This window comes from Pseudophryne corroboree, chromosome 2, assembly GCF_028390025.1.
Source record: "Pseudophryne corroboree isolate aPseCor3 chromosome 2, aPseCor3.hap2, whole genome shotgun sequence".
Taxonomy (NCBI): Eukaryota; Metazoa; Chordata; class Amphibia; order Anura; family Myobatrachidae; genus Pseudophryne; species Pseudophryne corroboree.
Window position 1 is genome coordinate 632730914 of NC_086445.1, and position 14868 is coordinate 632745781.

The following is a 14868-nucleotide window of genomic DNA, read 5'->3' on the forward strand; positions in this document are numbered from 1 at the left end:
CTCTCTGACAGGCTTCTCTGTGGGTCTGTCCCCTATAAGCCCAGTGTGTCTGTGAGTGTGTATTACACGTGTGTCGGCATGTCTGAGGCCGAGTGGTCTTCACAAGAGGAGACTGTATTAGAGATGCAAAAGGCGGCAGGGGTGACCGTGTCGGCGCCGCCGACTCTTGATTGGGTAAATGTATTGAATGCTTTGAATGCTAATGTAGCTCGTATTAGTAAAGGATTGGACAAGTCTGAGTCTCAGACCCAAGCATGGAAGAAATCTGTGGAAGATATGTTATTACAAGTTCAGGTCCCCTTGGGGTCACAGAAGCATACGTTTACCCAGTTGGCAGACACTGATACCGACACGGACACTGATTCCAGTGTCGACTATAGTGATTCCAGATTAGATCCAAAATTGTCAAAGAGCATTCAGTACATGATTGTGGCTATTAAAGAGGTATTGCATATTACTGAGGACCCTGCTGTTCCGGATAAAAGGGTCTGTATGTATAAGGAAAAAAAAACTGAAATAACGTTTCCTTCCTCTCATGAACTGAATACTTTATTCGATAAGGTCTGGGAAAGTCCCGACAGAAGATTTCAGATTCCCAAAAGGATACCGGTAACTTATCCGTTTCCCACGGGGGACAGGGAAAAGTGGGAGTCACCCCCCATTGTGGACAAGGCCCTATCGCGTTTGTCTAAAAAGGTGGCTCTTCCTTCACCTGACACGGCAGCCCTTAAAGACCCTGCAGATCGTAAGCAGGAAGCTACGTTAAAATCCATTTATACGACCACAGGGACACTACTCAGACCGGTCATTGCCTCGGCGTGGGTGAGTAGTGCTATTGAAAAGTGGGCAGATAACTTGTCTTCTGACGTAGATACCCTAGATAGGGATAAGTTCCTCTTGACGCTGGGTTATATCAAGGACGCGGCAGTTTACCTAAAGGGATATTGGCCTTTTGGGATCAAAGGCCAATGCCATGGCTGTCTCAGCTAGACGAGCGTTGTGGATTCACCAATGGAATGCTGATGCTGATTCCAAGAAAAGTATGGAGTCTCTATCATATAAAGGTAAGGCCTTATTTGGGGACGGCCTTGATGATTTGGTATCTATAGCTACCACGGGTAAGTCATCCTTTTTGCCTTATGTTCCTCCACAACAAAAGAAAACGCACCACTATCAGATGCAGTCCTTTCGGCCCAATCAATACAGAAAGGGCCGAGGTTCTTCCTTCCTTGCTACTAGAGGAAGCGGAAGAGGTAAACGGTCACCAGCCTTGTCAGGCTCCCAGGAGCAGAAATCCTCCCAGGTTTCTGCCAATTCCACCGCATGACGTTGGGGCTCCTATACGGGAGTCCGCACCGGTGGGTGCGCGTCTCAAACACTTCAGTCAGTTCTGGGTTCGTTCGGACCTGGACCCATGGGTTTTACAAATAATATCCCAAGGGTACAAACTGGAGTTTCAAGACGTCCCCCCTCACCGATTTTTCAAATCGGCATTGCCAGTTTTTCTTCCGGACAGGGAGGTAATTTGCAACGCCATACAAAAGTTGTGTCAAAATCAGGTTGTCGTCAGGGTTCCCCGGTCACAACAGGGAGAAGGCTTTTATTCAAGTCTTTTTGTGGTTCCGAAGCCGGATGGCTCGGTCAGGCCAATCCTGAACCTGAAATCCCTCAATTTCTACCTAAAAAAATTCAAATTCAAAATGGAGTCTCTCCGAGCAGTGATCTCCAGTCTGGAGGAAGGGGATTTTATGGTGTCGGTGGACATAAAAGATGCCTACCTACATATTCCCATTTATCCTTCGCATCAGGCTTACCTGAGGTTTGCAATTCAGGATTGTCATTACCAATTTCAGACATTGCCGTTTGGTCTGTCCACGGCTCCGAGGATTTTCACCAAAGTAATGGCGGAAATGATGGCTCTCCTTCGCAAGCAAGGAGTCACAATTATCCCGTTCTTGGACGATCTCCTGATAAAGGCGAGATCCAGGGACCAGTTGGCGAAAAACGTGGCCCTGTCTCTGACAGTTCTTCAACAACACGGTTGGCTCCTGAACTTGCCAAAATCACAGTTGATTCCGACAACGAGGTTGTCATTTTTAGGGATGATACTGGACACAGAACTACAGAGAATTTTTCTTCCGGTGGAAAAGGCTCAGGAACTTCAGAGCCTGGTCAAACAAATTCTGAAACCACCAAGAGTGTCAATCCATCAGTGCACTCGGTTGCTGGGGAAGATGGTGGCGACCTACGAGGCCATTCAGTTTGGCAGATTCCATGCCAAAGTATTTCAGTGGGACCTGTTGGACAAGTGGTCCGGATCCCACCTGCACATGCAATGGAAGATAGTCCTGTCTTCAAAGACCGGAATATCGCTCCTGTGGTGGCTACACAGTTCTCACCACCTTAGGGACGCAGGTTCGGAATCCAGGACTGGATCCTAATGACCTCGGATGCAAGTCTCCGAGGATGGGGTGTAGTCACGCAAGGGGTAAACTTTCAAGGAAGATGGTCAAGCCAGGAAATTTGTCTCCACACAAATGTTCTGGAGTTAAGGGCCATTTACAACGGCCTTGTGCAGGCGGAACATCTTCTTCGCAATCTGCCTGTGCTGATCCAATCGGACAATGTGACAGCAGTAGCGTACATAAACCGCCAAGGCGGAACAAAAAGCAGAGCGGCAATGGCAAAAGTCACAAAGGTTCTCCGCTGGGCAGAGAAACATACAAGAGCGCTGTCAGCAATCTTCATTCATTCCAGGAGTGGACAACTGGGAAGCAGACTTCCTCAGCCGACACGATCTCCATCCAGGAGAATGGAACCTCCATCAAGAGGTCTTCACAGAAGTCACAAGTCGTTGGGGAATTCCTCACATAGACATGATGGTGTCGCGTCTCAACAAAAATCTTCAGAGGACGTTTTCTCCATTTTCTACAAGCAGGTGTAGAGGCGGGCCTAAAGTTGGGCTCAATTAAGGTTCAAATTTCAGCCTTATCGGTTTTCTTTCAAAAGCAATTGGCCTCCCTTCCAGAAGTTCAAACTTTCGTGAAGGGTGTGTTGCACATCCAACCGCCATTTGTGCCCCCTGTGGCACCATGGGATCTTAACGTGGTGTTGCAGTCCCTTCAATCGCATTGGTTTGAGCCTTTACAGATGGTGGAGTTGAAGTTTCTCACTTGGAAAGTGGTCATCCTGTTGGCTTTGGCGTCCGCAAGGCGCGTGTCTGAGTTTGCGGCCTTGTCTCGCAAGAGCCCTTATTTAATCTTTCATGAAGATAGAGCAGAGTTGAGGACTCGGCAACAATTTCTGCCGAAGGTGGTTTCATCTTTCCACATGAACCAACCTATTGTGGTGCCAGTGGCTACTGACGCTTTCGTTGAGTCAAAATCTGTGGATGTGGTCAGAGCTCTGAAAATCTATGTCGCCAGAACGGCTCGGGTTAGGAAAACTGAGGCTCTGTTTGTCCTGTATGCTCCCAACAAGATTGGGTGTCCTGCTTCCAAACAGACCATTGCATACTGGATCTGTAACACGATTCAGCATGCTCATTCCACGGCCGGATTACCATTACCGGAATCAGTGAAGGCCCATTCTACTAGGTAGGTGGGCTCTTCTTGGGCGGCAGCCTGAGGGGTCTCGGCATTGTAACTTTGCCGAGCTGCTACTTGGTCGGGTTCGAACACTGAGTCATCCGCACTCTCCCGCCCGTTCTAGAGCTTTGGTATAACCCCATGGTTCTATGATGACCCCAGCATCCTCTAGGATGTATGAGAAAATAGGATTTTAATACCTACCGGTAAATCCTTTTGTCTTAGTCCGTAGAGGATGCTGGGAGCCCGTCCCAGTGCATACTGTATCTGCAGTTATTAATTCTGGTTACACGCATGTTGTGTTATGTTTATAGTCAGCCTGTTGCTGTCATTGGTTCATGCCATTGGCTTGGGTTCTGTTGAATGCCATGTTGTGCGGCGTGTTTGTGGTGTGTGCTGATATGAATATCACCTTAATTAACAATAAATCCTTTCCTCGAAATTTGTCCGTCTCCCTCGGTACAGTTCCTATAACTGGAGTCTGGAGGAGGGGCATAGAGGGAGGAGCCAGTGCACACCCCTTTTTCAAAGTCTTAAAGTGACCATGTCTCCTGCGGATCCCGTCTATACCCCATGGTTCTTTTGGTGTCCCCAGCATCCTCTACGGACTAAAAGAAAAGGATTTACCGGTAGGTATTAAAATCTTATTTTTTTGTGCACACCCGAGTAGGTGAAAAGGATGAAAAATCTTTATTTTAAGGTAAAAATGTTGGGACACAGGGGGTCAGTCCGACTCGTTCGCACGCTGCAGTTTGTTGCAGCGGTGCGAAAGGGTCGAAAGTGTGCATGCGCCGCAGCCGCATTACGCACGTCGGAAATAGTGATCGCAGCGGCGATCGCAAGATGACCAACAGGCGGGAGGCATCCCGGGGCGTCAACTGACCGTTTTCAAGGCGTGGTGAGGCGAACGAAGGCGTGTCTAGGCGTTTGGAGGGCGGATGTCTGACGTCAATTCCGGGACCTTCATCGCTGGATCTGTCGCACAGGGTAAGTAAGTCTGACCCTGGTCTTCTTTTTCTGAAAACTTTTTTTGCATAGCAGGACTGCACAAGCGTTCGCAGCCTTGCTATGCAAAAAATCTCTCCCCATAGGCGGCGTCTAGTTGATTGCACGGGCTGCAAAAAGTAGCTTTGTGCGATCAACTTGGAATGATCCCACAGTCCAGAACCTCTGGTACCCCACTCCTAATAAATAATCATGCACTTGGAGGAGTTTAAATAGGATTATTTGCCCATTAGAAGGCATGTCAATTTTCAGGTGAATTTCTAAAAAGCTTAATAATGGGTTAAATGATCGTAGGTATTTGGAGGTGTTGTATTGATGGCAGAGGGGTTTTCAAACTTGCAGATGAGGTAAAAAATTGTTTCACTTTTTTATAAAAACTTGTATAAAAACACTGAAAAAAATTACTATACAGACATTTTTCTGTACCCCAAAATGCTGGAAAGACTTCCAATTCGATGAAAACCACTTGCTTGCTATCATTTATCAACATTTGATAAAAAGTGCAAAAATCATCCATTTGACATCCATGTTTACGAACCTCCAGTACGTTCTGTATGGCCACTAACAGCCATCTATATGGTCCTACCATCTCAGCTGTCACTTTTTTGGGGGCCAGGATGGTTTCCCCACCTTTTCATGCACTTCTCCTAGGTCGCATTCTTCGCAGGCACAAGAATACATTGTGTTGCAGTCACTAGGATACGCTCAGTGGGCTTTGTTAAGAGTCAGTCTTAAATGCAATAGACTTTTTTAAGTTTCAGATTGTGATTTTTAGCATTGCCCAAGTTTTTAGAATCTGTCTCTTTTTTAAATGAAGTTGATTTTAGACTCTCCGTGCCCGATTCAGATGTGGACAGAGGGGGTAATTCCAAGTTGATCACAGCAGGAAATTTTTTAGCAGTTGGGCAAAACCATGTGAACTGCAGGGGAGGCAGAAATAACATTTGCAGAGAGAGTTAGATTTGGGTGGGTTATTTGGTTTCTGTGCAGGGTAAATACTGGCTGCTTTATTTTTACACTGCAATTTAGATTGCAGATTGAACACACCACACCCAAATCTAACTCTCCCTGCACATGCTATATCTGCCTCCCCTGCAGTGCACATGGTTTTGCCCAGTTGCTAAAAAATTTCCTGCTGCGATCAACTTGGAATTACCCCCAGAGTGCCGTCCTGCACCACAAATTACAATAATCTGTACTTTGCGCATGCACAGGACCATTCTGCACGTACAGTGTCCATAGCTCCACTCACATGGTATCCACTTACAAAGTGGACTTAAGAGCATTAAAAAGAACCCACTAAGGAATGCACACAATATCATACTCACCTGATTCATAAAATAGATTTGAAACTGAAAACTCCTGGACAGGTTTACATGTACTTCATACAAGTGTCTGCATCTGCATTTAAACTGTCATATTGGACTCACATTTGCGTGCTTTTTATTCCACCTCCATAATCATTTATTTGAATGTGAATATATTCATAATTTCAAATAGTTTGTGAAGAACTGAATATATGTATAACACAATTGACTGCATTAATACAGTATATATACACACACATGTATATATATTAATGTCCCACATTTTCATTTCAATTGGTGTCTTTTTTCCTTTTTTGGGGAAAAAAGTTTTAGTGTGTTACCACAGGCACATGTAGGAGACTGCTACTGAATTTGAAGATTGTATTTTATATTTATATATTTCATATATTATTAGCTCGTGAATAATTGGAGGTTTTTAACCTTATACAAATGACATAATTTAACTTATAGCACTGGGGACAGGGGTGGGGTGTGGAATGGTGATCTCCCTAAACACAACCCTCTCTCCTGCCACCAGATGCGCTGTTGCTACCATACATACAAGGGCATAGCTACTATACTTGCAGGGAGTGCAACTGCTATGGGGCCTAGAGCTGAGAGGGGCCCACCTTCCTTGCCAAAGTTACATGTGTTATATACATTTTTCACCATTCACCATTGGGATACACAGGTGCCCTTACAAACATTTGCTTTGGGGTCAGCAATATATCTTGATATACCCTGGACCTGCTCATTGTAATGTGTGGTATAAAATGAACTGCAGGGCATTATAATGTTACATAATATGAACTGAGGCATTGTAATGTGCCACAATATGAACTAGGGACACTCTGTTATAATGTGAATTGGGGGTACTTTGATGCATAATGTTTACAGGCAGTCCTATAATGTGACATAACGTGAACTAGAGCACTAATATGGTTCAGAAAATGAACTAAGGCACTATTATGTTGCATACAAATAACAACTGCTGTGAAGAGGTGTCTCTCTAGAAGCACTGGGACAGGGGCCCCTTTAATATGTTGCTACGGGGCCCACAAAATTCTGTCTGTACCCCTGCATACATAATGGGACGGACGTAATAACGCCCGAGATCTTGGACGATCGTGGATGTTTTTTTAAAGGGGCAATCACTAACAAGGCAAAACCATGCATTTCAAGCAAGAGCACCTTTAAAATAAAACGTCTGAGATCGGCCGTCATCCCGCATCTCCGGCGATCTCAGGCATCATTACATCCAGCCCAATAAGACATTTAGGGGTATATGCAACTAGCGGCGAATCGCGGCAAATTATCGGCCGTTTTTCAACTCGACACAATTCGACAGGCTAATTTCGGCAAGTGGGTGCCGAAATTGACCATATGCAATAAAAAACGGATTCGACTGTCCCGCGGCCGAAAAACGGCCGATTTGACGGATTTTGATCCGGTTTTTTAAAAACGGGAAAAAAACGGAAAAAAATGGCGTGGGGTCCCCCCTCCAAAGCATAACCAGCCTCGGGCTCTTCGAGCTGGTCCTGGTTCTAAAAATCCGGGGGGGAAATTGACAGGGATCCCCCATATTTTTAAAACCAGCACCGGGCTCTGCGCCTGGTGCAGAAAATACGGGGGACAAAAAGAGTAGGGGTCCCCCGTATTTTATACACCAGCATCGGGCTCCACTAGCTGGACAGATAATGCCACAGCCGGGGGTCACTTTTATACAGTGCCCTGCGGCCGTGGCATTAAATATCCAGCCAGTCACCCCTGGCCGGGGTACCCTGGGGGAGTGGGGACCCCTTCAATTAAGGGGTCCCCCCCCCCAGCCACCCAAGGGCCAGGGGTGAAGCCCGAGGCTGTCCCCCCCATCCAAGGGCTGCGGATGGGAGGCTGATAGCCTTGAGAAATGTGAAAGAATATTGTTTTTTCCAGTAGTACTACAAGTCCCAGCAAGCCTCCCCCGCAAGCTGGTACTTGGAGAACCACAAGTACCAGCATGCGGGAGAAAAACGGGCCCGCTGGTACCTGTAGTTCTACTGGAAAAAAAATATCCAAATAAAACAGGAGACACACACCTTGATAGTAAAACTTTATTACACAACTGCCGACACACACATACTTACCTATGTTGACCCGCCGACTGCCACAGTCTCCGACGATCCGGGGTACCTGTGAAAAAAATTAGACTCACCTCAATCCAGTGTCCGGGAGATAATCCACGTACTTGGTAAAAAAAGAAAACGCATACCCGACCATGCCGGACTGAAAGGGGTCCCATGTTGACACATGGGACCCCTTTCCCCGAATGTGCCGGGACCCCACGTGACTCCTGTCACTGAGGTCCCTTCAGCCAATCAGGAAGCGCTACTTCCGTGGCGCTCACCTGATTGGCTGTGCGCGTCTGAGGTCAGACAGCGCATCGCAAAGCCTCTCCATTACTTTCAATGGTGGGAACTTTGCGGGTAGCGGTGGGGTTACCCGCGGTCAGCCGCTGACGCAAAGTTCCCACCATTGAGTATAATGGAGAGGCTTTGCGAGGCGCTGTCTGACAGCTCAGACGGCCAGCCAATCAGCAGAGTGCCAGGACGTTGCGCTCGCTGATTGGCTGAAGGGACCTCGGTGACAGCAGTCACGTGGTGTCCCGGCATTAGGGGAAAGGGGTCTGATGTGTAAACATGGGACCCCTTTCAGTCCGTGGTTCGGGTAAATGCGGTTTGTTTTTTTGCCAAGTACGTGGATTTATATCTGGACACTGGATTGAGGTGAGTATAATTTGATTCACAGGTACCCGGGATCGTCGGATCAGGAGATGTGGCAGTCGGCGGGTCAACATAGGTAAGTATGTGTGTGTCGGCAGGTGTGTAATAAAGTTTTACTCTCAAGGTGTGTGTCTCCTGTTTTTATTTGGGTATTTTTTTTCCAGTAGTACTACAGGTACCAGCGGGCCCGGTTTTCCTCCGCATGCTGGTACTTGTGGTTCTCCAAGTACCAGCTTGCGGGGGAGGCTTGCTGGGACTTGTAGTACTACAGGAAAAAACAATATTCTTTACGCAGCCCTTGGATGGGGGGGGGGGGGCAGCCTTGGGCTTCACCCCTGGCCCTTGGGTGGCTGGGGGGGGGGGGACCCCTTGATTGAAGGGGTCCCCACTCCCCCAGGGTACCCCGGCCAGGGGTGACTAGTTGGATATTTAATGCCACGGCCGCAGGGCGCTGTATAAAAGTGACCCCCGGCTGTGGCATTATCTGTCCAGCTAGTGGGGCCCGGTGCTGGTGTATAAAATACGGGGGACCCCTACTCTTTTTGTCCCCCGTATTTTTTGCACCAGCACCAGGCGCAGAGCCCGGTGCTGGTTTTAAAAATACGGGGGATCCCCTGTCATTTTTCCCCCCAGATTTTTAGAACCAGGACCGGCTCGAAGAGCCCGAGGCTGGTTATGCTTTGGAGGGGGGACCCCACGCCATTTTTTACCGGGATTTTACCATTCCATCTAAAAAAAATAAAAAAAAAATATTTTTAAAAATATATAAAAAAATACTTGTGCCTCCAAAAAAGACAAACCAAGTACCTAATCCCTTCTAATATAAATAGATATGCTATTACCAATAAAAAAAGCACCAAAAAAACCATGTTTTAAATTTTTTTATTAGTTTCACCCACCAAAGTGTGGCGGATTGAAAATGACGAGTTTACTGTCTAAAAGCACTGTTGTCGAATTTCCAAACTTCAATTGAATATACTTTGGTCGAAATGAAGCACTTGTTTCATTGCAGAAAAGTCGAATTTGACAAAAGTCGAATTTCAAAAAGTCGAATTTTGAAAGTCCGTTTTTTTGACGGAAAGTACTGAATTGCATTGACGATTTTTTTTTTTTTTTTGGCGAAAAAGTCCCGTTTTTCGCCAATTTCGGGAATTCGACCGCAATTGCATATACCCCTTAGGGATTAGGGAGAAGTTACATAGTAACATAGTATCTAAGGTTGAAAAAAGACAATTGTCCATTGAGTTCAACCTATTTGTGGTCTCCTATGCAGGATTATTTTGTCTAAAATTTTGACTGATGCTGATGTCAGCCGTTGTATTTTATCCCTTTTTATAGTAACTATAATGCGTGACTATGCACCATAACCCTGGATATCCTTATCCATTAGGAATTTATCTAACCCATTCTTAAAGGTGTTGACAGAGTCTGCCATTACAACTCCCTCAGGCAGGGAATTTCAAACGCGTATTGTCCTTACCGTGAAAAATCCTTTACACTGTATTGTGCGGAATCTCCTCTCCTCTAACCTGAGCGAGTGTCCACGAGTCCTATGTGTTGATCTAGCCAAAAACAGGTCCCGCGCAAGCTCTGTGTATTGTTTCCTTATATATTTGTAGATGTTGATCATGTCCCCTCTTAGTCTCCTCTTTTCCAATGTAAACATGCCTAGTCTTTCAAGCATTTCCTCGTATTCCAGCGTCTCCATGCTCTTAATTAGTTTGGTTGTCCGCCTCTGAACCTTTTCTAGCTCCAGGATATCCTTTTTGTAGTACGGTGCCCAGAATTGTACATAGTATTCAAGGTGTGGCCTCACTAGTGATTTATATAACGGGAGTATAACACCCTCGTCCCTTGCATCAATTCCCCGTTTTATGCATGCTAATATCTTACTAGCCTTCTTTGCTGCAATCCTACTTTGGGTACTGCTGCCTAGTTTGCTATCTATGAGAATATCTAAGTCCCTTTCCAGTACAGTATCCCCTAATTTTACCTCATTCAGTATGTAGGTGTTATTTTTGTTCTTGCTACCACAGTGCATTACGTTACACTTGTCTGTGTTGAAGCGCATTCTCCATTTGGCTGCCCATGCATCTAATTTAACTAAATCATTCTGAAGAGACTCAGCATCCTCCTCCGTATTTATAGCCTTACACAATTTGGTATCATCTGCAAAAAGTGACACAATGCTCTCTAGACCTTCTGTTCGGTCGTTAATGAAAATGTTGAACAATAGCGGTCCTAATACTGAGCCTTGTGGAACACCACTTAACACTTCAGTCCAATTTGAAAGAGATCCATTAACCACAATGCGCTGCTCCCTATTATCTAACCAATTTTTGACCAAAGTACATATTGTGCTTCCTAGCCCTATTTCTTGTAGTTGTAGATAAGTCGCATGTGTGGTACTGTGTCGAAAGCTTTGGCAAAGTCTAAAAAGATTACATCCACCTCTTTACCCTGATCGAGGTTTGCACTTACTGTTTCATAAAAACCAAGTAAGTTGGTTTGATAGGATCTGTCCTTCACAAATCCATGTTGATTCCTTTTAATGACTTTATTGGCTTCAAGGAACTTCGGAATACTATCCCTTAGAATACCTTCCAGTACTTTCCCCACTGTAGATGTAAGACTAACTGGTCTATAATCACCCGGTTCAGCTTTACTTTAAAGCATCAAACAGCAGAGACACTTGCCCATATTTTATCCAGCACAGAAGACGCTCCAGTATTTCCCACAAAATTTAGCCAAAAGTAATTGAATGGGGACCTAAACAATTCATGCTAATAAAAAAACAACAATTTTTAACATAAATTTAGTAAAGAAATAAGAGTTTTTATAAGAGGTTTAAACTTAGATTACTGTAAAACCCTTTTGGTAGAAAACATTTCTGCTCCAAGGCATGTTTTCTTGACAGTGATATGAAGTCTCCAGTGACTTCCTTAGTATTTACTTAGAAAACTAGACTTTGCATCCTTCAGCATTTATGCAGGCTGCTGCTGGGTTGTGAAGCCTAGATAGGTTCCTAAACATAGGTCCTGAGCAAAGCCAAAGGGCCACTCAGGTGCCATTCTAACAAATGTCTATTCTTCAGCATCACATACCTGTACATCTCTGTCAGCCCTCTCTCTGTTTTCTCGTACATCTTCTAGCTGTCTCTGTGCCTCCTGTAGCTCTTTACTCTTTATCTCCATCTCTTGTTGTAGCTCTTGTTTTTCCCTCTGTGCTATCTCAACATACTGTATCTGTTCTTCCCGCATCTTAAGTAGGGCTCGAAGTTTGTCCTCTTCTTGTGCTAGCAGTCTGTTGACGAATAGCACCAAATAGTGAATATTAAATATGAAAGTCTGCAGTCAAAGCTAACTATAAAAAAGTATTATCTCTGATAGTGAGGTGAGTGTACCGAGTAAGAGTAAGCAGATGTTCAGAATCTGACTTAATAGAGGCGTAATATGTGTGCTGGCCATCCCGAGGCTTGTTTTCACCATGTCAGAGGAACCCTACTCTCATTGTTACCCTATTAGTAGAATCAGGGCACAGTACATGGGGATAGAAATAAAAAAAAAAGACTCTGAGTAACTTACCATAGAATCAATTCCTCTGAGTCCATCTGGGAATCACTGATGCTGGGATATGAGGGAGGGGCCGAGGAGTAGGCACTAAAAAAATTATTGAAAATCCCCCTCCCCTATATACCCTCCCCTCCCTTAGCTCCTCAGTTATCTGACTAGCAAAGCCACAGGAGAAAAATAAAGAATAAGAGATGAACATAAAAATGGATCACACATCAGGGGGGGATTTCAGTGACTCCCAGATGGATGCAGAAGAATAGATTCTATGGTGAGTAACCCAGAATCTTGATTTCTCTTTCATCCTATCTGGGAAGCGAGGACGCTGGGACTTCCCCAAGGTGTTTAAGAGGGAGGAGAGTTACACACAGGCAATTCTGTATGCAAAACTTTGTGAGAAAAGCATGCCTCTTTAGCCACAAATGTGTGAAACCGATAAAATTTGGTAAATGTGTGCACCAAGGACCAGGTGGCCGCCTTCCACAGCTGCTCAACTGAGACACCCTGCCGAGCTGCCCAAAGTCGAATGTGCCCAAATGGGATCAGATACTGACTCGCCTAGGGCTATTTTGGCCTGCTTGATAGTGGAAGAAATCCAAACGAGCAATAGACTGTTTTGATGCTGGTCAGCCTCTTTTATGGGCGTCATAAAGTACCAACAGGCTGTCTGACTTACGAAAGGCAGCAGTCCTATCCACGTATATTGTAAGTGCTCGTACCACATCTAGAAACTGGAGTGGACTCTCTGGATCAGATGGATGCAACACTGGAACCAAAATCTCCTGATTTAGATAAAATCTTGAAACAACCTTCGGAATAAAAGATGGCTGAGTGTGTAGAACAGCTCAGTCTATATGAAAAATCAAAAGATGGAAGCTAGCTGACAATGCTGCCAACTGAGAAACTCTTTGAGCTGAGGAGATTGCCAAAAGAAAAGCTAACCATCTTATTTCCACAGTGTCAAGTGGCTCAAACAGATCCTGCTGAAGAGCAGCCAAAACTAAATTAAGGTCCCATGGGGGGACTGACAACACATAAGGTGGTTGGACATGCAATACCATTTGCATGAAACTTCAGACATCTGCTATATAGACACCAGACATCTATGAAAAAGAATAGATAAGAATAGATAAGGCTGACAAATGGCCCCTCAGGGAAGAGAGGCGCAGGCCTTTGGAGAATCAGTCCTGTAAAAGAGAAAGTAAATAGGATAAGCAAAATTAGAAGCCAAAACCTTTCTAGATTCACACTACAGGATGTAAGCCTTCCACGCCCTATAATAAATAATAGAAGTGGGTGACCTAAGTGCCTGTAACATAGTCTGGATAGCGGCTGTAGAAAACGCCTTGGATCTCAATATACAGGTCTCAAGTGCCATGTCGTTGAAGCCAATTGAGCTAAATTGGGATGGAGGAACGGACCTTGTGACAGTAGATCTTCTCTCAGTGGTAGCCTCCACGGTTGGTCGAACACCAGAGACAGAAGATCAGAGTACCATGACCTCCGTGGGCAATCTGGCGCTATTAGAAGGACATGAGTCTTTTCGCACTTGACCCTTCTGATTACATGCAAGAACATGGGAATTGGGGGAAACAGATACCCGAAGTGGAAAGACCACCTGCCAGTTAGGGCATCTACCAGAGTCGCTTGTGGATCTCTGGACCGTGTCCCATACTGTGAAAGCTGCTGTTCAACCTGGATGCCATGAGGTCCATCTCTGGCAGACCCCATTTCTCCACAATTAGGTTGAATATGTCCTGATACAGGGACCATTCCCCTGGGTGAACCCTGTGCAGACTGAGAAAATCGGCTTCCCAGTTGTCCACCCCTGAGATAAAAATAGCCGGTACAAATGTCTCTGCCCACATCATAATCTGGCCGGTCTCCGTCATAGACTTCTGGTTCCTCCTTGTTTGTTGATATATGCCACCGCCATGGCATTGTCTGACTGTATTTGTACGGGCCCGTCTCTGAGAAGATCCTGTACCTGGACCAGTACACAAAAGACTGCTCGCAGTTCTAGCACAATGATGGACAACATTCTTTCTTCCAGTGACTAAATGCCCTGGAACCGGGAACCTAGAACCACTGCACCGCATCCCTGGAGACTGGCTTCTATAGTTACTAGAGTCCATTTCCAGGAAGAGAATTGACAACCTCTTGACAGGTTGCGAGTGCAGAGCCACCAAACCAGGGATTGGTGTACCTGTAAAGATAGGAGAAAAACTGTCAATCTAGACAGGGATCCCATCTGCTGCGGCGCTGAAGAATGAAATGCTGAAGGGGACTGGAATGGAAGCGTGCAAACAGAACCGCTTAGAATGCAGCCATCATCTTCCCCTGTAGCTTCATGCCATGTAGAGACAAAAAAAAATCCCTATGTAGAGACAAAAAAAATCTGTACCAGGGACTTTTTTTCTTGGGCAGAAAAACCCGCTGAAACAAAGTGTTGAACAGTAGGCCCAACTTGCCATGACAACCTGCGGGTGAACCCTCAAAAGCTGCTTTGGAGGTGCCTTTATTAGAAAGTCTGAATTATTGTAATTGCCCGACGTAAAATGACTACCATAGGTGCCATAATTTTTGTAAATGCCCTTTGTGTGGTGGAAAGGCCAAACTGAAAATGCCATGGGAAATGGCA

The 14868-nt window shown here is 45.3% G+C and overlaps 1 protein-coding gene across 2 annotated transcripts in view; it reads right to left on the reverse strand.

Moving 5' to 3' along the window:
• Positions 1-14868, reverse strand: part of DEF6 (DEF6 guanine nucleotide exchange factor) — a 299363-nt gene that overhangs the window by 48305 nt on the left and 236190 nt on the right. For both annotated transcript variants that reach the window (XM_063954909.1, XM_063954910.1), the window contains exon 9: positions 11763-11961. In XM_063954909.1, coding sequence (XP_063810979.1) covers positions 11763-11961 — 199 coding nt within the window. The remainder of the gene's footprint in view (positions 1-11762; positions 11962-14868) is intronic.